Genomic DNA, 22,353 nt, shown 5'->3' on the forward strand with positions numbered 1-22,353 from the left:
CAAAACACTTCCCCTCATCTGATCAATTTGAGCTGCAGTGCATGAACAAGGTGGGTAGGGTAAAGACAGTTGGATGGTGATCGAAAGAGATTGTAACCGATGTAGATATCTACCAACTTTGCCAGTCTTTTGTTTTGAAGTGGCAGATTCTCTTTTATACCGATAATACTTCACGCCACTCCAGCAGTGTAAGAGGTCCATAAAACGGAAATTATTCAAACTGATCACACAGACTTTAAGTCCCCTTTGACACTGCTACAGTGGTGGAAAGTGACCTTCTTGGAAATAAGAATCAAGTATGAAATCTTCCTGTAACAAATATAAGTCTAGGTGTGGGAAAAGCAAAATATACCGGCTTACAAAGCGCCATTAATCAGCAGCCAGATTGTGCATCCTCCAGAGAGAAAAAGCTTGTGTATGAAGGGAATTTATATTGGCAAGGTCCATCAACAGAGCTGGTAAGTTAGATCCACTAGCCAGATACTGCTGGAATTGTAATTCAGAGTAACTGTATAGGGAAATAGCTTCACCTTTCTTGGTAATAGGAGATACCTGAAAATACCCCCGCTGTTCCAAAAGTTTGCCTCAGTGTTTGCCCACTGTACCTGTACTGGAAGAATGGTTATAACTCATCCCTCTTTTCAATATAGTATATAGTCTAGGAGGAACAAAAGGAAATAGGGCTGAACTTAATGACTTCTGCCAATCTTACGTTAATATGATTCAGGCACAGGAAATTGAATTTTTATATTTATGAAAATCCCAAATTGTTCTATGCAAATATTTTTTGCTAAACCCTCCGTTTCATCAAAAAGAGAGTTTCCATCCAAAATGTTTAAATGGAAATGTTTTCAGGATCTCTAACAAATTCACCTCTCAAATTTACTGGTTCATTAACTTAGCTCAGATAAATAGAGAAGTGTAGATGCACATCAATATCAGAACAGCCCTACTGGATCAACCCAACGGTACAGAAGACTCTCCTGTCTTCCGACAGTGGCCAGTGTCAGATGCTTCAGAGAGAAAAAACAGAACAGGGCAATTTTGAGTGATGCATCCCTGTTCTTCAGTCCCAACTTCTGGCAGCTGGAGGTTTTGGCGTGTTTATATCTCAGATCAGGGCAAAGAAGGAGGGATCTGAACCCTTGTGTTCTCTGCCCAGTTGTCTCTCTGATTTGAACAAATCACTTCTGCTCCCTGATTTAGTTGCTCCTCTCGTACAATAGGAGTAGTGATACTTGCCTGGTCAATCATTCACCCCACTGTGGTTAAATCTGGTCTCTGTCACGCAGGTGTGTGGTGTGGTTGAATAGCCATTCTGTACACATTGCAGGTGTAAAGACCTACACAAGAATTATTATCTGTAGGAGAAGGATTTCAAACTGTGCAGCTGGGATTTTCAAACACGCATACGGGAGTTAATCACCCGACTTCCACCGAATGTTACGGAGAGCTGGGTACCTGACTCCCTTAAACCCCTTTGAAAAAATCAGGCTACAACAACAATCACCCATTTATTCTTCACGCCATAAACTGACGTCTTTCTCAGTTCAGGGGGCAATGGCCTTTGCAGAATGTGGCAAAAGTACGTGCAATAGTCGGGTGGGTTATAGGTTGTTTCTTAAGCATTTGGCATTGAATAGCGCTTGGAACATGATTCCTAAATATTGTTCTGGTCTAGTCTAGATTGTAAGCTTTGAGTGAGGCTGACTCCAGGGGAGGTGAGTGGAAGAGGGGGAATTGTACATCTGCGCTGTACATCTGGGAAGCTGCATCTTTGTTGTTTGTTCTACTGGCTTGTCTGTCTTGTAGTTTAGATTGTAAGCTCTTTGGAGTAGGGACGGCTTCTATGCTACATTTTTCCAGTGCTTAGTACAAACTGTTTCCCAACCATAGGTGGGACCTTAAGATTCTACCAGAAGACACACAAGAAAGAATAAATAGAAATGTTAGTTTCCAGTGTAGTTTCCACGTTGCTGAGAATTTGGGGTATGCTTTTAAAATGGACTAAGTGGCGCTGGCCAAAAACCAAGATTTCCATTTTGTGGAAAATGCCCCGGCTTCACGCTTTGTTTTTATTCCAATATGGAACAATAACGAGTCCCCTACCTCTCAAATAAGTGCCCCCACCCCTGGGCTAAAGAGCTGCTATTTTCCAGGTTTTTGGTTTAATCAGATATTCCATGTTGGATCTGAGACACCACCCTGATGAGATTTTCAGCTAAACCTAGCGTCTTTCTGTGAAATAGTTCAATTTTAACACAACCGTATTTTTCCAAAAGAAGCAGTTTTGTTGATCTTTTTTTGATCAGTTCTAGGTCTAAGGAACACTAGCCCCTGTGAAGGTCAGAAGATTGTAAGTGATTTAGGAGTATAAATCCTGTCAACTTTCAGTGGGATTTGTGCAAAAACTGGCACTCTGTGGGGAGCAGAGAGAAAAGTTATCTCCCAAGGTGAGGCATGAAGAGAATAGGCCTAATAACAAGGCTTTCTCATGAGTGGGTAGAGTGGGGTTGATGGGTTAAATCAGCAAGAGAGAAAAGACACCATAGGGTCAGCCACCCCCAGTGCATCCTCATGGGCCTTAGAAGAATGATGAGTGGAGATCCCATCTCTACTGTGGAGGTGGAAAGATGCATAAGGCAGGACAGTGTTGAGTAGCACCCATTTTCTCGTCTCTTCTCATAGCTTTAGTACCAGACATCTGCAGTCTGCACCTTCCATATCCAAATGTGTGTTCAACATGTTAAAATGCTTTATGACCTCTTGTGTCTTGACAGATGGATGTCATGGCTGGGACAGAAATAAGAAACCAAACCAGTGTGCAGGAGTTCATCCTCTTGGGCTTTCCCGGCACTTGGTATTTCCAGATGTCCCTTGCTGGGGTGTTTTCTGTTATGTTCTTCCTGACGATCACGGGGAACGTGTCCATCATAGCTGTTGTGAGGACACACCGACGCCTACGCACCCCCATGTACTTCTTCCTCTGCAATCTCTCCTTCCTGGAGATCTGGTACACCACAACATGTGTCCCCAAGGCTATTGCTGTCATCGTAGGCATGAGCCAAACCATCTCTTTCACTGGCTGCCTTCTGCAATTGTTTTTTTTCCTCTCCTTGGGTTCTACAGAATGTTTCCTCCTGGCTGTCATGGCCTATGACCGCTACTTGGCCATATGCCACCCACTGCGCTACAGCTCCCTCATGAATGGCACCTTCTCTGCTCAGCTGGCCTTCCTCTCTTGGCTGTGTGGGTTCCTGGCTATCTCAGTTATGGCTGTACTAATATCCAGGTTGTCTTTCTGTGGCCCTAACGTCATCAATCATTTCATTTGTGACATAGATTCCTGGGTAGCGCTCTCCTGCACGGACACGCGCCTCGTTGAGCTGGCAACATTCATCGACTCATTCATTGTTGTCATGATCTCATGCGTCATAACCCTGGTCTCCTACTTTTACATTATCACCACCATCTTGAGAATCCCATCAGCCCAAGGCCGGAAAAAGGCCTTTTCCACTTGCTCTGCCCATCTCACCGTTGTGACTATTTGGTACGGCACTGGCATTTTTCTGTATGTCAAGCCTTCTACACAGAGCTCACTGGATTTGAACAAAACAATCAACATCTTTAACACTATTGTAACTCCGCTATTAAACCCATTTATTTACACTCTAAGAAACAAAGAGGTGAAGGAAGCCTTGGGAAAGACAGTCAGAAGAGTGTTAAGTGGTTTTCAAACACCCGGGATATAGTAGAAATATCATCAAAAGGACCAGAAGTGTAATTACAATGTCCTAAAGGTCACTGATATAGCTGAATATGAGGCAAAAGGATTAAGTCATAGATTTTCAAAAGACAGCAAAGTCCTTTTCTATTACAATTGCATTTGAATGCCAACATCCTTCCCCAAACCTTAATGTAACACTTCCTTCATGCACACGACCATGATTTTTGTTTACAGTTTCTTATAATTACTATCACAACCTGATATTCACGCACAGATGAACTCAAGTGAGAGAAGGCACGTTTTTTATGCTGTACATTCCAAGACGTTAGGTTTGAATGTCACTTTCCAGGATTTGTATCATGCCTAAGGGAGTTTGGGTCCCAACTCCCATTGACTGTTCTAGGCCTTGCTGGGACCCCCATCATGGGTAAAAATATGAACCAAAATAGGCTATGTCAGAATATCAGTTAATGAAATAAGCACATTCCTGTCCTGAGAGGATGGTGCTGGGACACACAGATCTCTTAAGTAAATATATAAATGCATTGCTAACAGGGTGGTAGAGGAACACACAAACGTCTTGTAAAGATAAGGGTGGAATGACAGAATAATGGATGAGGATGTATGGTTTGAACTACAAAGAACAAGAATGATAACAACATATGGGTTTAATACGTAACTTGTTTGTGTCAAAGGCTAAAAGTGTATAAGTGTGATAGGAGGGACAACTTTGTATTGGCCTAGGGGACAACATTATGTTGACTTGTCATGAGCATACATGTGTTAGTGAACCTGGAGCTTGGTATGTGGGGCACTAGTACCGTGTATTGTTGACAATAAACCTGGCTGAGCCTTCGTCACTGAATCGAGCATGTGGTCTTTTTTTATCGCAGTCTGCTGAATCAACAAGGTGCAAGCTACACTGGTGCAGCTAACACCGGAGCTCCGGCACAGCATACGAGAAAAGCACAGACCCACACTGATAACAGACGTCAGATCTCATTTCATGGTGGCATTTAAAAAGCAACCTGTGGGAATTAGTTGCCCAAATCCCCTTGAAATTAAATAAATGTTAGGTGACTCACTTCCTTAGGCTCCTGAGGCACTGTCCCAGATTGAGGTGTCAAGAGAGGAGGTTTTGAAACAAATGGGTAAATTAAGCAGATGTTATTCACCCAAGAGCTCTGAAAGAACTCAAATATAAAATTGCAGCACATCTAACTGCAGTTTGTAAACTAGTTCTTAAATCGACTTTTGTACCAGGTGCCTGGTGGATAGGTAATTTAATGTGGATTTTTCAAAATGGCTCCAGAGGCAGTCATGAAAATTACAGGCCAGTAAGCCTAACTTCAGTACAAATTGATTGAACTGTAGTAGAGAACAGAAAGATAGATTAATATAATATGTTGGGGAAGAATCAAAACTGCTTTGTTACAGGGAAATCATGCCTCAGTAATCTTTTAGAATTTTTTGATGTGGTCAACAAACACATGGACCAGGGTGATCCAGTGGATAGAGTGTACTTGGATTTTCAGAAAGCCTTTGACAAGGTTCCTCACCAAAGGCTCGTGAGGAGTCATGGGAAAAGAGGAAAGGTCCTCTCATGGATCAGTAACTAGTAAAAATATAGGAAACAAAGGGTATGAAGAAATGGTCAATTTTCACAAGAGAGAGAGATAAATAGCAGGGTCCCCCCAGGATCTGTATTGGGATCTGGGCTGTTCAAAATATTCATAAATGATCTGTAAAAAGGGGTAAAGAGTGAGGTGGAAAATTTTGCAGACAATACAAAATTACTCAAATTAGTTAAAGTTTACAATGGGATTTCACAAAACTGAGTGAAGGGAGAACAAAAAAGGCAGATGAAATTCCGTGTTGATAGACGCAAAGTAATGCACATTAGGAAATATAATCCCAATTATACACACAAAATTATGGTGTCTAAACAAGATCTTACCACTCAAGAAAGAGATTTTTGGAGTTATCGTGCATAGTTCTCTGAAACATCTACTAATTTCCTAATGAGTCCTAACACTGTTTTTGGAAAACAGAGTATTAGGAATCATTAGGAAAGGGATAGATAGTAAGACAGAAAATATCATAATGTCAGTACATAAACCAGCACTTTGAATGCTGAATGTAGCTCTGGTCCCCCCATCTCAAAAAAAGATATATTAGAACTGGAAAAAGTGCCGAGAAGGGCAACAGAAATCAAGACCTTCCATATAAGTAGAGATTAAAACCAATGGGATTGTTCTGCTTGGAAACAAGACAATGAGGGGGGATTTGACAGAGGTCTATAAAATAAATAATGGTGTTGAGAAAGTGCATATTTGACATGTTATTTACCCCTTCATTGGATGACTTTAATAGGCACCAGGTATAAAACAAACAAAAGAAAGTACTTTTTCACATAATGTAGAGTCAACCTGGGGAAGTTGTTGCCGGCGGATGTTGTGAAGGCCAAAAGCATAAATGGGTTAAAAAAAGAATGAGATAAGTCCACAGATGATAGGTCCTTCAATGGCTATTAGCCATGTTGGTCAGGAATGTATACCTCTAGGAGCAAAGAATGTAGGCCATACTTACAGGATGGGGGGCTATATCCAGGGAAGCAGTGACTCAGAAAAAGATTAGGGGATCATGGCAGATAACCAGCTGAACATGAGCTCCCCATGTGATGTTGTGGCTCAAAGGTCTAATGCAAGCTGGCAGAGAAAGTGCTAACACAGTCCAATGGCTGGAAGTTGAAGCAAGACAAATTCAGACTGGAATGAAGGTGTTATTTTTTTACAATGAGTGTGATTAATCACTAGAACAATTTTCTAAGGTCCCTGGTGGATTGTCCAGCAGTGGGACAATTTTTAAATCAAGAGTGGATTTTTTTTTTTCTAAAAGATCTGCTCTAGGAATTATTTTGGGGATATTCTCTGGTTATACGGGACATTCTGTGTTGTACGGGAGGGCAGACTAGACAATCACAATGTCCCCTTCTGGCACCGGAATATATAAACCTATGAGTTTATGAAACGGTGCTCTTCATTGTTGGAGGAGTGCTCTCTGTCTGTGTATCTCTAACTGGTGAATAGATCAGGTGCTAGAGGATTGCGTTCAAGTATAAATCCAAGTATAAATACAGTATAAATCAAATATAAATCAAGTAAATCCAAGTATAAATCAAGTGTAGAAAAGATAGGACTTGTGTGCTGCTTTCCTGTGTGCAGGTACTGATGCTTTAACCAGGTCTTGATTTAGCTGAATGTGTTACACCCTCTAGGGAAGTCTGTGAAATTCTGTTGAGATCAAATATCTCCAGGGTGATGGGGAGCTGAGAGGGAGTAGAAAACAGCCTCCGCAGGCGATCATTTTGAGCTGCTGTTCATGAGCAAGGTAGGTAGGAGTCAAGATAGTTGGATGGTGATGGAAAGAGATTCTAACCGATGTAAATATCTATAGACTTTGCCCGCCTTTTGGTTCTGAAGTGGCAGATTCCCATTTATGCTGACAACAATTCACACCACTCTAGTAGCATAAAGGGTCCATAAAATGGAAGTGATTTTAATTATCGGACAGATCATAAATCCCCTTAACACTGCTACAGTGGTGTAAAGTGACATTCATAGAAATGAGAATCAGGTAAGAAATATTCCTATCATTTATATATATATCTCGGTTTAGGAAAAGCAGGACATACCATCGTGCAATGCACCATTTACCAGCAGCCAAGATATTGTATGTGTTCTGGAGAGAAAAAAATTATGGAGGAAATTTAAACTGATAAGCTCCATCCACAGAGCTGGTAAATTAGATCCACTTGCCAGCTATGATTGGAATTGATAGCAACTATACTGTGAAATAGCTTCGCTTTTCTTTGGACTGGTCTACGCTGATGGTGGCAGTCGACAGGAGATACGCAAGCTACGTAGAGTATCTCCCATTGACTTACTAGCTTTTACTTACTGCGGCATCTTCACTGCACTGCGCTGAGGGGAAATGCCCTCTGGTCAACACTGCGTTACTCCTCTTGTGGGGGTGGATTTATGACCTCGACTGGAGGTCACTTTTGAGATTGATTGAGCAGGTCTCCACTGCCCACTCAATCGACCCCACGGCATCAGTCCAACAGTGCCGCCGCCAGTTTAGACATACCCTTGGTAACGTGACCTACCCGAAAATCTCTCCTGCCATTCTGAAGGTTTGCCTCATTGAGGCGTCACTGCTTCACTACTGGGAGAATGTCTATAACTCATCCTTCTTTTTAATATAGTGTATAGTCTACGGGGAACAAAAGGAAATAGGATTTTTTTATATTGTGTAACTAATAGAGCCAACTGATTTTTTTCATCAAATATTTAGACAAATATAAAAATATTTTCATTTTCATCAAGAATTTCAATAGGTTTCCTTTTGGTTTTCTTCAAAAAGCAATGTTCTTTTGGTTAACTAAAAATGTTTAGTTTTAAATAACTCAAAATATTTCATGACAGGCTTATTGGCCTAGTGGATGGGGGGAAGGAGTTGATGTAAGGAAGGCTTCTGACACAGTCCCACACGACATTCTCCTAAGCAAATCAGAGAAATGTGGTCTAGCTGAAATTGCTCTCTGGTGGATACACCACCAGTTGAAAGATCATACTTCAAGAGCAGTGATCGATGCTTCACTGTCAAACTGGGAGGGCATCTCTTGTGGGGGTCTGCGAGGGAGAATCCTGGTCCCAGTACTACCCAATATTCTCGTTAATGACTTGAATAATGGAGTGGAAAGTGTGCTTAATAAAACTGCAGATGACACCAAGCTGGGCGGGATAGCAAGCACTTTGAAGGACAGAATTAGAATTCAAAAGAACCGTGACAAATGAGAGAATTGGTCCATAGTCATCAAGATGAAATTCAAGAAAGACAAGTACAAAGCACTGCCCTTAGGAAGGAAAAATCAAATGCACAATTACAAAAAGGGGGATAACTGGGTAGGTGGTAGTAATAATGGAAAGGATCTGGGGGTTATAATGGATCACAAATTGAATATGAGTCAACAATGTGATGCAGAGAGTAAAAGGCTAACAACATTCTGGGGTATATAAACAGGAGTGTGGTATGTAAGACACAGGAGGTATTTGTCACACTCTACTTTGCACTGGGGAGGTCTCAACTGGAGTATTGTCTCCAATTCTGCAAGCCACATTGTAGGAAAGATGTGGACAAACTGGACAGAGTCCAGAGGAGAGCAACAAAAATGCTGAAAGGTTTAGAAAACTTGACCTATGAAGAAAGGTTAAAAAAAACCTGGACCTATTTAATCATGAGAAGAGAAGATTTGGAAATCTTATACCAATCATCCGATATGTTAAGGGTTATTATCATGATGATAGGAATCAATTGTTCACCATATTCACTGATGTTAGGACAGGAAATAATGGGCTTAATCTGCAGCAACAGAGATTTAGGTTACATTTTAGGAAATACTTTCTCACTCTAAGGGGAGTTTAGCTCTGGAAAGGTTCCTAGTGAGGTGTGGAATCCCCATCACTGGATTTGTTTAAATGGATTTGAGCTGTCAGGTATAGCCTACAGTTTTGTCCTCCTGTAGCACCAGGGGCTCGACTTAGATTTCTCGATGTGCCTTTCAGGCTTACATTTCTATGACTGAGATACTGGAAAATGAAGATTTCTGTTTCTGAAAATCACAGATTGTTTTATGCAAATATGTTTTGCTAAAATCGCCATTTCATCAAAAAGACAGACAGACAGACAGACAGACAGACAGATAGATGGGTGAGTATGGGGATAGATAGATTGATAGATTAGATAGATAGATAGATAGATAGATAGATAGATAGATAATGAACAGCCATACTGAGTGAGACCAATGGCTCATCTAGCTCACTATCCTGTCTTCTGATAGTGACCAGTGTCAGATGCTTCAGACAGAATGAACAGAACAGAGCAATTTCGAGTTATCCATCCCGTGTTGTCCAGTCCCAGCTTCGGGCAGCTGGAGGATTGAAGACATACATAATGGAAATCAGGACACAGGACACAAAAGAGGCAATCTGAACTCTTTTGTTCTATGCCCAGTTGTCTCTCTGGTTTGGACAGATCACTTCAAATCCTTGACTTAGTATGAGAATGAATTGAAATTAAACTCCAGAGAATAGACATAGCAGCTGGATTTTCAAAGACGTGTATGGGAGTTAATCACCCAACTTCCACTGAATGTTACTGAAAGCTGGTACCTGACTGCCTTAGACCTCTTTGAAGAAACCGAGCTACAACGCTGATTATTCCTCTATTCCTCATGCCATAAACTGACGTCTCTCTCAGTTCAGGGGGCAATGGCCTTTTTAGAATGTGGCAAAAATACATGCAATAGTGGGGTGGTTATAGGTTGCTTTTTAAGCATTTGGCATTGAACAGTGCTTGGAACATGATTCCTAAATATTGTTCTTGTCTAGTCTAGATTGTAAGCTGTGTGTGCAGCTGAGCCCAGGCAAAGTGAGTAGAGGCGGGCGGTTGTTATGTGAAATAGAAACTGGGAAGACATCGCACTGTACGTCTGGGAAGCTGCATCATTGTTGTTTGTTTCTACTGGCTTGTCTGTCTTGTAGTTTAGACTGTTTGGAATAGGGAAGGCTTCTATGCTGTGTTTTTCTAGTGCTTACTACAATGGTTTCCAAACCATAGGTGAAACATTAAGATTGTACCAGAAAACATGGAAGAAATAATAAACGGAACTGCTAGTTTCTAATGTTGTATCCTTGTTGCTGAGGTGGGGTTTTCAAAAGTTACTAAGCAGGGCTGGCCAGAAACAAGAATTCCATTTTGTGGAAAAGGTAATGTCTTCACACTTTGTTTTCATTCCAATGTGGAAGAAAAATGAGACTCAAACGTGGGTCCCTTACATGCCAAGTAAGTGCCTTAACCCTTAGGCTTGAGAACTAATTTTTTTCAGGGTTTTTGTTAAATCGGATATTCCATGCTGTATCTGAGACACCCCCGATGAGATTTTCAGCTAAACCTAGAGTGTTTCTGTGAAAAATTTCAGTTTTAACAAAACGGTATTTTTCAAAGGGAAACCGTATTGTTGACTTTTTTTTTACTAGCTCTAGGCCTAAGTAACACAGGTCCCATTGAAGGTCAGAAAAGTGTAAGTGATTTAGGAGAAGAAATCCTGTCAATTTTCAGAGCTACTTATGCAAAAACTCCCTCTCTGTCCAGAGCAGAGAGCAAAGTTATCTTCCAAGGTGAGACATGAAGAAAGAACAGGCTTAAGAATGAGATTTTCTCACGGGTGGGTAGAGTGGGTTGATGGGCTAGATCATGAAGACATGAAAGATAACAAAGGGTCAACCACCCCTTTGCATCTTCATGGGCCTTAGAGGAATGATGAGTGAACCTCTCATCTCTACTGCAGAGATGGAAAGATGCAAAAGACAGGATGGTGTAGCGGACCAGCCATTCTCCCTTCTCTTCCCTTAAATTTAGTACCTTCTAGGGGCTGCACATCTGCATAACCAAGTCTCTGTGCACAGCATGGTGAAATGCCTTATGATCTCTCGTGTCTTGACAGATGGACGTCATGGCTGAGATGTTAATAAGAAACCAAACCAACGTGCAGAAATTCGTTCTCCTGGGCTTTCCTGGCACTTGGTATTTCCGGATGTCCCTAGCTGGGGCGTTTTCTATGATGTACGTCCTGACAATCATCGGGAACGTCTCCATCATTGCCCTAGTGAGGACAGAACCACGCCTGCACACCCCCATGTACTTCTTCCTCTGCAATCTCTCCTTCCTGGAGATCTGGTACACCACAGCATGTGTCCCCAAGGCTATTGGTGTCATCCTGGGCACAAACCAAACTATCTCTTTCACTGTCTGTCTCCTGCAATTGTTTATTCTCCTCTCCTTGGGGGCCACAGAATGTTTCCTCCTTGCTGCAATGGCCTATGACCGCTATCTGGCCATATGCCACCCACTGCGCTATAGCTCCCTCATGAACAGCACTTTCTCTGCTCAGCTGGCTTTCCTCTCTTGGCTGTGTGGGTTCCTGGCTATCTCTGTGCTGGTGTCGCTAATATCCAGGTTGTCGTTCTGTGGCCCTAATGTCATCAATCATTTCCTTTGTAACATAGATTCCTGGATAGCGCTCTCCTGCACGGACACGCGCCTCGTTGAGCTGGCAACGTTCATCGACTCATTCATTGTTGTCATGATCTCATGTGCAATAACCCTGGTCTCTTATATTTACATTATCGCCACCATCCTGAGACTCCCATCAGCCAAAGGCTGGCAAAAGGCCTTTTCCACTTGTTCTGCCCATCTCACCGTTGTGACTATCTGGTACAGCTCCGCCATTTTTCTTTTTGTCAAGCCTTCTGCAAAGGATACATTATATTTGAACAAAACAATCAACATCTTTAACACTATTGTCACTCCTCTACTAAACCCTTTCATTTACACTCTAAGAAACAAAGATGTGAAGGAAGCCTTGGGAAAGACAGTCAGGGTTATGTTAAGCGAGTTTAGAAAAGCCAGGGTCTAGTAGAAAAGGACCATCGCTTTAATTACAATGTCCTGAAGGCAACTGATATAGCTAAATATGAGGCAAAAGGATTAAGTCATGGGTTTTTCAAGGGACAACCAATCCTTTCCTCTTGCAATGGCACTTGGACATCTACATCCTACGCCAAAACCTAATGTAATATTTCCTTTGTGCATGCCATTCTATCTTTGTTTTACAGCTTTCATCATTTACTATAAGAACCTGCTATTCACTCACAGATGGCCTCAAGTGGAAAGAGGTAAATTTTTTGATGCTGGCGTTTCCAAGATCATAGAATCACAGAATATTAGAGTTGGAAGGGACCTCAGGAGGTATCTAGTCCAACCCCCTGCTCAAAGCAGGACTAACTTCAGCTAAATCATCCCAGCCAGGGCTTTGTCAAGCGGGGCCTTAAAAACCTCTAAGGATGGAGATTCCACCACCTCCCTAGTTAACCCATTCCAGTACTTCACTACCCTCCATGCTAGGTTTGAATGTTTCTTTGCAAAATCTCTGTGGATTGATGCATTGTTAATTACGTTATGCCCAAGGAAGCTAGGTTTCCAACTCCCACTGGGTGTTTTAGACCTTGCTGGGGCCCTTGGCATAGCTAACATTATGAACCTAGTTTAATGGAAATTAAAAGATACAGTCACAAAAGTGAAATTAAAAAACTGCATGGAAACTTTTTACAATCACCATAATACAGGTTCAAATTAAAGGTATACTCCAAATAAAAACAACAATATAGTAAGAAGACCTGAAAAATGCAACCGTGGCTAAACAGCAAAGTAAAAAAATCAGTAAGAGGCAAAAAGGCATCATTTAAAAATAGGAACTTAAATCCTACTGAGGAAACTAGAAAAGAGAATCAGCTCTGGAAAGTCATTTGTGAAAGTTTAATTGGCAGGCTCAAAAAGAATTTGAAGAGCATCTTGCCAAAGACTCAAAGACTAACAGCGAAAAATAAATGAAGTCCAGCAGAAGCATGAAGCCTGCTAAACATTCAGTGGGGCCACTAGCTGATTGACATGTTACAGGAGCATTCAAGGAAGATAAGGCCATTGCAGAGAAGCTAAATGAATTCTTTGCATCCATCTTCATTTCAGAGGAGGTGAGGGAGTTTTCCACACCTGAGCCATTTTTTTCAAGTGACAAATCTGAGGAACTTTCCCAGATTGAGGTGTCAGTAGAGGAGACATTGGAACAAATTACTAAATTAAACTGTAATACATTTCCAGGATTAGATGGGATACGCCCTAGAGTTCTGAAGGGATGCAACCCCATGCTCCGAATCACCCTTGCTTCCGATTGCCCAGAGTTGGAAGTGAACGACACGGAATGGGTCACTCGATTGCCAGTTCTGTACATTGCCTCTGAAGCACCTGGCATTCGCCACTGTCGGAAGATAAGATGCTGGGCTAGGTGGACCATTGGTCTGATCCAGTATGGCCGTTCCGATGTTCTTATGTTCTTAACCAAAGTAGGCCTTGTCAGAATGTCAGCTAACCAATAAGCACATTCCTGACCTGAAAGCATGTTGTGGGAAAACTCAAAACACTTAAGTAACTATATAAACAAATTCCTACAGGGTGGTAGAGGAACACACTGACGCCTTGTAAAGATCAGGACAGGATGACAGGATAATAGAAAAGGATTGTTTGTTAGGACTATAAGGTACAAGAGCAGTAATATGTGGATGTGATACATAACTTGTTTGTCTCCCTGTATAAAAGGATAAAAGTGTATAAAAGTAATAGGAGGGACAACTTTGTATTGGCCGAGGGGACAACATTATATTGATTGAGCCAACACCTTGTCACGGGAATTACATGTTTTAGTGAACCCAGACCTTCGTGTGTGTTTTGTTGACCAAAAACTAGCTGAGCCTTCACCATCAAACTGAGTATGTAGTCTTTTTTTATTGGTAACATCGAAGTCTGTGGAATCAAGTAGCTGCAAGCTACCTTGGTGCAGGTGACACCAGAGGGCACATACCAGCACCACATACGAGAAAAGCACAGACACACAGAAGCTCAGACATTAGCTCTAGTTTCATGGAGGCATTTTCAAAGCAGCCTGTGGGAATTAATTGCCCAACTCCCATTGAATCTGAATAGATGTTAGGTAGCAAACTTCTTTAGGCTTCTGAAAAACTGTCCCAGATTGAGGTGTCAATAGAGAAGGTTTTGGAACAAATCAATACATTAACCAGCACCAGATATTGCTCACACAAGAGTTCTGATGGAGGTCAAATATGAAATTTCCAGACCTACTAACTATGATATTTAAACTATTGCGTAAATTGGCCTTGGTACCAGAGGTCTGGTGGATAGCTAATATAATGTTAATTCTTCAAAAAGGCGACAGAGGCGACCCTAGTATTCCCAGGCCAGTAAGCCTGTCTTCAGTACCAGGCAATTTGGTTGAAACTAGAGTAAAGAACAGACTAAAATAGACACATAGATGAACCTGATATGTTGGAGAAGAGTCAACAGGTCTTTTGTAAAGGGATATCCTGCCTCACCAATTTATTAGTATTATTTCATAGAATCATAGAATATTTGGGTTGGAAGGGACCTAAGGAGGTCATCTAATCTAACCCCCTGCTCAAAGCAGGACCAACCCTATTTGAGGGGTCAACAAACATGTGGACAACGGGGATCAAATGGATCTGGTGTACTTGGACTTTCAGAAAGCCTTTGACAATGTACCTCCCCAAAGTCTTTTCAGCATAGTGGGGAGTCATGGGATAAGAGGGAAGGTTCTCTCATGATCAGTAACTCATTATAACACAGGAAACACAGTCTAGGAATAAATGGTCAGATTTCACAACAGAAAGAGGTAAATATTGGTGTCCTCGGAGGATCTGTATTGGGACCAGTGCTGTCCAACATATTCATAAACGTTCTGGAAAAAGGAATAAGCAGTGAGGTGGCAAAGTTCACAGATGATACAAAATTACTCAAGATAGATAAATCCAAAGCAGACTGCAAAGTGCTATAAAAGGATCTCACAAAACTAGGTGACAGGGCAACAAAATGACAAATGAAATTCAATATTGATCAACACAAAGTAATGCACATTAGAAAACACAATCCCAACTCTACATATAAAAATTATGGGGTCTAAATCAGTTGTTACCGCTCAAGAAAGAGGTCCTGGAGTAATTGTGGATAGTTCTCTGAAAACCTTCTCTCAATATGCAGTGGTGGTCAAAAGTGCTAACAGAATATTAGAAACCATAAGGAAAAGGATAGATAACAAAACTGAAAATAGAATATCATCGCTATATAAACCAACGATTTGAATACTGAGTGCAGTATTGGTCACACCAACTTAAAAAAGATATATTAGAATTGGAAAAGTTAAAAAAAAAAGGGCAACTCAAATGATTAGGGGTATGGAATAGCTTCTCTGTGAGGAGAGATTTAAAGGACTGGAATTGTTCAGCTTGAAAAAGAGATGAGTGAGGGGGTATATCATAGAGGTCTATACAATCATGAATGGTGTGGAGAAAGTGAATAAGGAAATGTTATATATAGCACAAGGAATAGGGATCACTGGATGATTTTAATACTCATCAATTATAAAACAAAAGAAAGGAAACACTTCTTCACACAAAGCACAGTCAACCTGTGAACTCATTGCCAGAGCATGTTGCGAAGGCCAAAAGTATAACCAGGTTCAAAAAAGAATTAGATACGTTCATGGAGGATAGCTCCATTACTGGCTATTAGCCAAGATGGTCAGGGATGCGGTCAGGTGTGTCCCTAAACCTCTGACTGCCAGAAGCAGGGACAGGATGACAGGGGATGGATCACTTGATAATTGTCCTGTGCTGTTCATTCTCTCTGAAGCATCTGGCACAGAAGACAGGATACTGGGATAGATGGACCGTAGGTCTGATCCAGTATGCTCATTCTTATGTTCTTTGAAAATCCCACTTACACAATCTAGTTCCTCTCCTTATGTTTACTATATGAACTTTGTTTTCCATTAGTGGGAACTTGAGTGATGCCATGCATCTTCAAGGAACAAGGCCATACTGGTAAAAAAGATGGCCAATAAAACAAGTGGGAGAAAGGGGAAGTTGATAGTAATGAATATAAATCAGAAGCTAGGAACGCTAACTTTGGCTGTTGTCTTCCTAAAGTCGTTGTGCTATATCAATGACCTATCCAATGTCCTGGCAAGGTAAACCAAGTTTAGGTTGGGCTTCAGGTAATGGCTATTTAAGAAAATATTTGACTCGTGGCTTGCATTTGCTTTGTGCAGATGGAATATGCTAGAAGCCATCTTGGAAAATCTTGGCTGAATGCGTCACTGACTATGCACATTGCTACCAGGACTTTACGTGCAACTCTGTTTCCATGGCTGGGTAACAGAGCACTGCCCCATATTCATCATGAAGAGGCCTCCATCGTGTTCTTGGCCAAGATCCATGAGAAGAGTGACTTGCCTCTGCACTCAGACCTCTTCAACCATTCGCCAATTCACCTGTCATCTAAATGGTCACTTAGGCCACCGTAGGACATGATGGTAGAATCTGTTTGGTATAATGAGTGCTAAGTGATGACTGTCGTTAATCACCTTCTCTTCATCAAACCCATCATATGCCTACCATGTTTTGATCAGTCAAGGCACCTGTGGTGTTCCCTGAATCAGTTACAAACAGGACAGGGCAATTGTGCAGCCAATCTCTGCAAAGGGGGTTTCTCTAATAACCCATGCTGTAGATGTGGTCAGCTTCAGACTGCATATCCTTGATGAGTGCCCGCTCACTTACTTCAGTGGTGAGAACAGCCTAGCTCCATCCTCTCTGGAACCCCCCTTCAGGTAGTTGAAGGCTGCTATGAAATCCCCCCTCATTCTTCTCTTCTGTAGACTAAAATAGTCTAGTTCCCTCAGCCTCTCCTCATAAGTCTTGTGCTTCAGCCCACTAATAATGTTCGTTGCCCTCCACTGGACTCTCCAATTTGTCCACATCCTTTCTGTAGTGAGGGGCCCAAAACTGGACACAATACTCTAAAGTGGCCTCACCAATGGCAAATAGAGGGGAATAACCCCTTCCCTCAATCTGCTGGCAATGCTGCTGTTAATGCTGAAGTGAGCAGATCTTTAAAATCTACACCACCTCTGCATCTGGTACAAATATTTATGATTATGAATTTAAAACTCACTTTGAATATTCTGCACAAAGGTGTTGATCCCAAAAGCCATTTCCGCACATTCTTAAATTTAAACATAAATTGGCCCCATTGAAGGTTTAAAGATAAACTCATGCTTATGTCCCTATTGGGTATGGGTTATGGTTATAGGTAGGGCTTAAGGCTAAAACCAAACTGGTGTCAGACCCGTACACTCTCTCCATTACTCTCCTGTCCCAGTCAAATAAAGCCCTACAATTGGTGCATTGGAATTACTCTGTCTTTCTGGGATCTGGATTATTTACATGAAATAACAGTTTATTTCAAAGCCAAAATCTCTGGGCCTTCTTCTCCAGAATCACCAGTCCGTTATGTCCCTTCATCACCATCCTCACCCTCCTGGAGATCCCTCTCACCAGCATGGTCATCCTCAAGATGTTGGCCAACATGGTAAGCAATCGGAAGACCTGTTCCTTCCCCAGCCTTCAATGAAGGCCTACATCCACTTCCTGGTGGACTCCACAGAGCTCTTCTTCTTTGAAGTCATGTTCTTCAACTGCCGTATGGTCACCCAACACCTGGTGCGGTATGCCACCATCGTGAGCATTCATATCTGCGTCTGGCTGATGGCTGACTCATAGCGAGGAGTAACATTTGCAAAACCACATATGTGACTTAGAAATCAAGATCCCATTTTCACAAGTGCCCTAGTCACTGAGGACAGGTTTTAAAGGTATTTGGGTGTCTTGTGGGATTTTCAAAAACTTCTAGGTACCTAACACTCGTTGATTTCAATGGGCATTGAGTACTTAGATGCTTTAGCTAATCCCCTTTACGCACCTAAATACCTTTAAAAATCTGGCCATGTAATATTCAGAAGTGCCAAAGTCACGTTTGAAAATAAGACTTAGGTTCCTAAATCACTTGTGGGGTTGATAACATTATCCCATGGCACTAAATGAAGGAGAATCTATGTTCATGTAAGTGTGTGTGTGTTTATATGAGAGGAAGAGAGAGGAACAATGTATAGCCAGACCATGTACAACCAGATCTACACAAGGCAAGCTTTGCTGATATAGCAATACAAACAAACTCTACCAGTGTAAATTTACTACGAGTTTTGCTGGGATATTTTACACTGCTTCTATGAGAGAAACTGCTGAAGCACTTTTAAACTGATTTAACCTTGTTTCCACTAGTGGTTTTACTGGTATAGAAATGTAGCAAAAACACACACACTTCTTAACTGACATGGCCAAAGTGGCAAAAGTTTCTAGCATAGATCTGGTTTATGTGTTTCTTTTTCTCATATTACATTGTACATGCATGTTTCTGAGACTCTGCTTTCAGTATGTGTTTGCTAGCCAAGATCATTGCTCACATGTGTGACGTTGTCAAGGTGAGTGTGTTCCTAAGCTGAAATCATGTGTTTGTTGCTGAAAAATAGTGTGTGAGTTTTGTGTGCATTGTCAACTCTTGTTCTGGAGGGCAAGTGTCTTTCTGAGTGTGCATTATTGTGAATGTTCGTGAACACATAATATTGTGCATTTATTTGTGAAAAGTATTGTGTGATTTCACATGTGTTGTGAATGTGCACTATTGTGTGTGGTTTTATGTGTACATTTCTATGCGTATGTGTATTTATGGGCAAAGAATATGGATTTATAACTGTGTCTTAGGCTAGATTTCCCAGCTGGTGAAAATTGAGATACCTCAACAGAAATCAAAGGCCCACATCCGCAGTTGGCGTAAATAGCTCAAACTCCTCTGAACTCAATGGAACTGCATCAATTTACACCAGCTCAGGACTTGGCCCTTAATTTTTAGTCTTTGCTGATGGGTAATCTTTGGACATCAACGTCAGGCAGCCAGAGAAGTTTGAGCTATGTGGTCCTCTTCTGGCTGCATATCAAGAGTTGATGGTGCAAGGCAGGAGGGAAAAAAAATCTTTGCTCTCCCGGAGGTGCTTGTGTGGAGTTAAGGAAGGAACAGGCTACTCTAGGCCAGCTGAGAGCCTGGTGCCATTGGGCTCTTAGCTATTGTAGCTCAGGTGTGTGTTAGAAATCTCTGTTTTCTTCTGCAACGACTTTGGGACACGCTTTGGGACTCAGCCCTGCCTTGTTTTTAGCTAACGGTCCTTCCAGAGATGCTGTCATCCTCTGAGATCATGGGCAGGTGTTGTTCCCCCTCTGGGAAATTGGGGTCGGCTGGGCCTGGTTGTCAGTTTGCTCCGGAGGTGAGATCAGAGCTGGCCTCACAGCCCTGGAGAGCAGATTCAGCTACTTAGCCCCCGGCCAGGAACATCCTGGGCTGTGACCTTCTCTGAAGCCTGCAGAAGCCAGGATCAGCTGTAGAGCTGGGAGAGGTTTTCAGTCTGTCATCCCATTCAGTCCTTTGTCTGTTGCCCAAGGCTGCTCGATGTGTGCAGCAGGAAGCACGCCTCTGTGGAGTGGATCTCTGTCTGCCTGGAACTGCCGAGAGACTCAGGAAATTCACTGCAAGGACATGAAAACTGCTTCTGGATAACACAGAGATGGGGGCAGGATAGAAAGATGAGCAAAGAATCCGAGTGCAGGAGAATCAGACGCATCACAAGCTGGGGAAAAGTCCACAAAGACCAACATGGTGAATTCTTTCAACTAACTATGTGCCAATATTAATACACAGGTAACTTTAATAACAGAAATATGAATTACACTTGAAACGTTTTGTGACTTTTATTATCAGACATGTAGAGTCTGACAGATCGATTTTAGCAGGGAAAAAATGACCTTTCATTGAAATTGTGAAAACCAAAAAGGTTTCTCTTTTTGGCAGTTGAGAACCAATTTCAATTAAAAACTGTTGAAAACGTATTTTACTCCTCCTCTTCCTCCTCCTCCTCCTGCTATTAATAATAAGTTTTCTATTTTGCAGAATATGTTGTTCGCTTTTTTTAATAGCAGAGATTTTCCATGAAAAGTGTGTTCAATTGAAAACTCAATTTTCCTTTGAGGGAATTTAAATAGAGATTGTCTGCCTATTGCTAACTGGGAAATTAGCTTTAAGTCAGGGTGCGGATTAATACTGTCCTAATTAATTAATACTAATTAATACTGTCCTAATATTAATACCGTCCTAATTAATACTGTCCTAATATTGGTACTAATATTAATATTGTCCAATTACACCAGAGTTTCAAACCGATTTGCTCTGTTACAACCATTATTATTTCTGTTCCAAAGGGTACTTGCTGGATGGTAAAACTGAGGAAGTAGCAAAATTGATACCCAAGGCCTCGACATGAGGGGGAAAAAGGGTGCACTTTATTGGGGCCAGGCTGTAATCCCTATTAGCATGAGGAAAAAAAATTTCCTGGCTTATGAGATTCTATGTATGGGATGAGGGATTGTGGTACATGTGTGTGAGGTGGCCTGTGTTACCAGTTTGTACTGGGCCTGAAAAAATTATGCTTGGGCCCTGTTGATACTCACAGAATATGTTTTAAATATACAAGTGCCTTTAAATTGATGCATACATGGTTGAAGGCCCCAGCCAAAGCCTGTTTCTCATGAACCTACCAAGGACACAGAGGATCTCCATTGGACTAGAACCCAGATCTCCTGCTCATGCACCAAATCCTCTGTCCCACATGGTTGGCAGCTAAATAAAAATGCTGTTAACAGGTGAACAGAACATATAGGTAATAAGTCTGTCCCTAGGTAATAAGGGGATGATTTACAACAACTGGGGATCTGGCCTTTCATATTGGTTCAATGTCTCTGACTCACCCACAACCAGTGTGAAAGAAATATTTTTAAAATGCCATGCAGCTTTGTATCTCCAGCTGAATGAGCCAAATTTTAGTGTTGTCTGAAGAAGAAAAAAAATATGAAGTGCAATTACTGAGAAAGAAAGAAAGAAAGAAAGAAAGAAAGAAAGAAAGAAAGAAAGAAAGAAGTCGGGCCATTCATCCCAATAGAAGTTAAAGATCAGATACAGAAAATCTCTGCAACACTGAATTCATCCAAAGATTTATCCCTAGTGGCAATGAATCAGTCCATGACCATTCAAAGTTACACCCTTGTATTATGGCCAAAGAGCCAAGAATGTGCAGAAAGAATAGGAACTTTTCTCTCATCCTTGGTTTACGTTCACAGGCAAAGAATATGGATTAAAACTGTGACAGGACAGACCCTCAGAGTTGGCGAATTGACCATAGCTCAATTGCAATGAAAGGGCCAGGTCATCAGTTGGCATAAATAGCTACTCTGAAATCAATGACAATGCACTGATTTACATTCCCTTGGGACATGACGCTTCATTTTTAGTGTTTGCCTCGAGGTACCTCTTAGTGACAACCTTCAAGCTGCTAGGGCAGCCTGATCTGTGGTTCCTCTGGTGGCTGCATCCCAAGAGCTGCTGATGCAATGCAGGAATCAAAAAACGCCGGCTCCCCCAGAGGTGTTTATGTGGAGCTAATGAAGGAACCGGCTATTCCAGGCCTGCTGAGCTTCTGGTGCCACTAGGCTCTGAGCTGTTACAGGTCACATGTCTGTGCTATAAATACATATTTGATTTGACAAATACCTTGAGATACTCTTTGGGCCTCAACCCTGCCTTGTTTTTAACCAAGGCTTCTTCCACGGATGCAGCCAGTCTGTGAGATCCAGGGCTGGCCGCTGTTCCCCGTCTGTGGGGTGAGGGTCAGCTAGGGTAGGGTGAAAGGGTTCTTTGTTCATAGGTGAGATGATTGCTGAGATCTGAGACCTGGAGAGCAATTTTAGCTATTTAGCTCCAGAACAGGGACATCCGGAGTTGCGGCCAGGTCTGAAGCCTGAACAAGCTCTATAGCCATTTAGTCCATCAGTTCTCAGCCAAGGCTCCTCAAGGAGGGAAGCAGGGAGCGCCCATCTGTGGAGAGGATCCCTGTGTGCTGGGAAGGGCAGAGAGACTGA

At 41.8% G+C, this 22,353-nt stretch overlaps 2 protein-coding genes across 2 annotated transcripts; both read left to right on the plus strand.

Moving 5' to 3' along the window:
- Window positions 1-2,789: 2,789 nt before the first annotated feature.
- LOC137149567 (olfactory receptor 6F1-like) lies at window positions 2,790-3,752 on the plus strand. The gene has a single exon (XM_067543081.1). It carries the CDS (start codon window positions 2,790-2,792, stop codon window positions 3,750-3,752), a length of 963 nt encoding a protein of 320 aa, XP_067399182.1.
- Window positions 3,753-11,312: 7,560 nt separating this feature from the next.
- On the plus strand, window positions 11,313-12,266 carry LOC137149568 (olfactory receptor 6F1-like). The gene has a single exon (XM_067543082.1). It carries the CDS (start codon window positions 11,313-11,315, stop codon window positions 12,264-12,266), a length of 954 nt encoding a protein of 317 aa, XP_067399183.1.
- The last annotated feature ends 10,087 nt before the right edge of the window (window positions 12,267-22,353 follow it).

This window comes from Emydura macquarii, unplaced genomic scaffold (assembly GCF_026122565.2).
Source record: "Emydura macquarii macquarii isolate MOO-44397 ecotype Brisbane River unplaced genomic scaffold, CSIRO-AGI_Emac_v2 contig_771, whole genome shotgun sequence".
NCBI lineage: Eukaryota > Metazoa > Chordata > Testudines > Chelidae > Emydura > Emydura macquarii.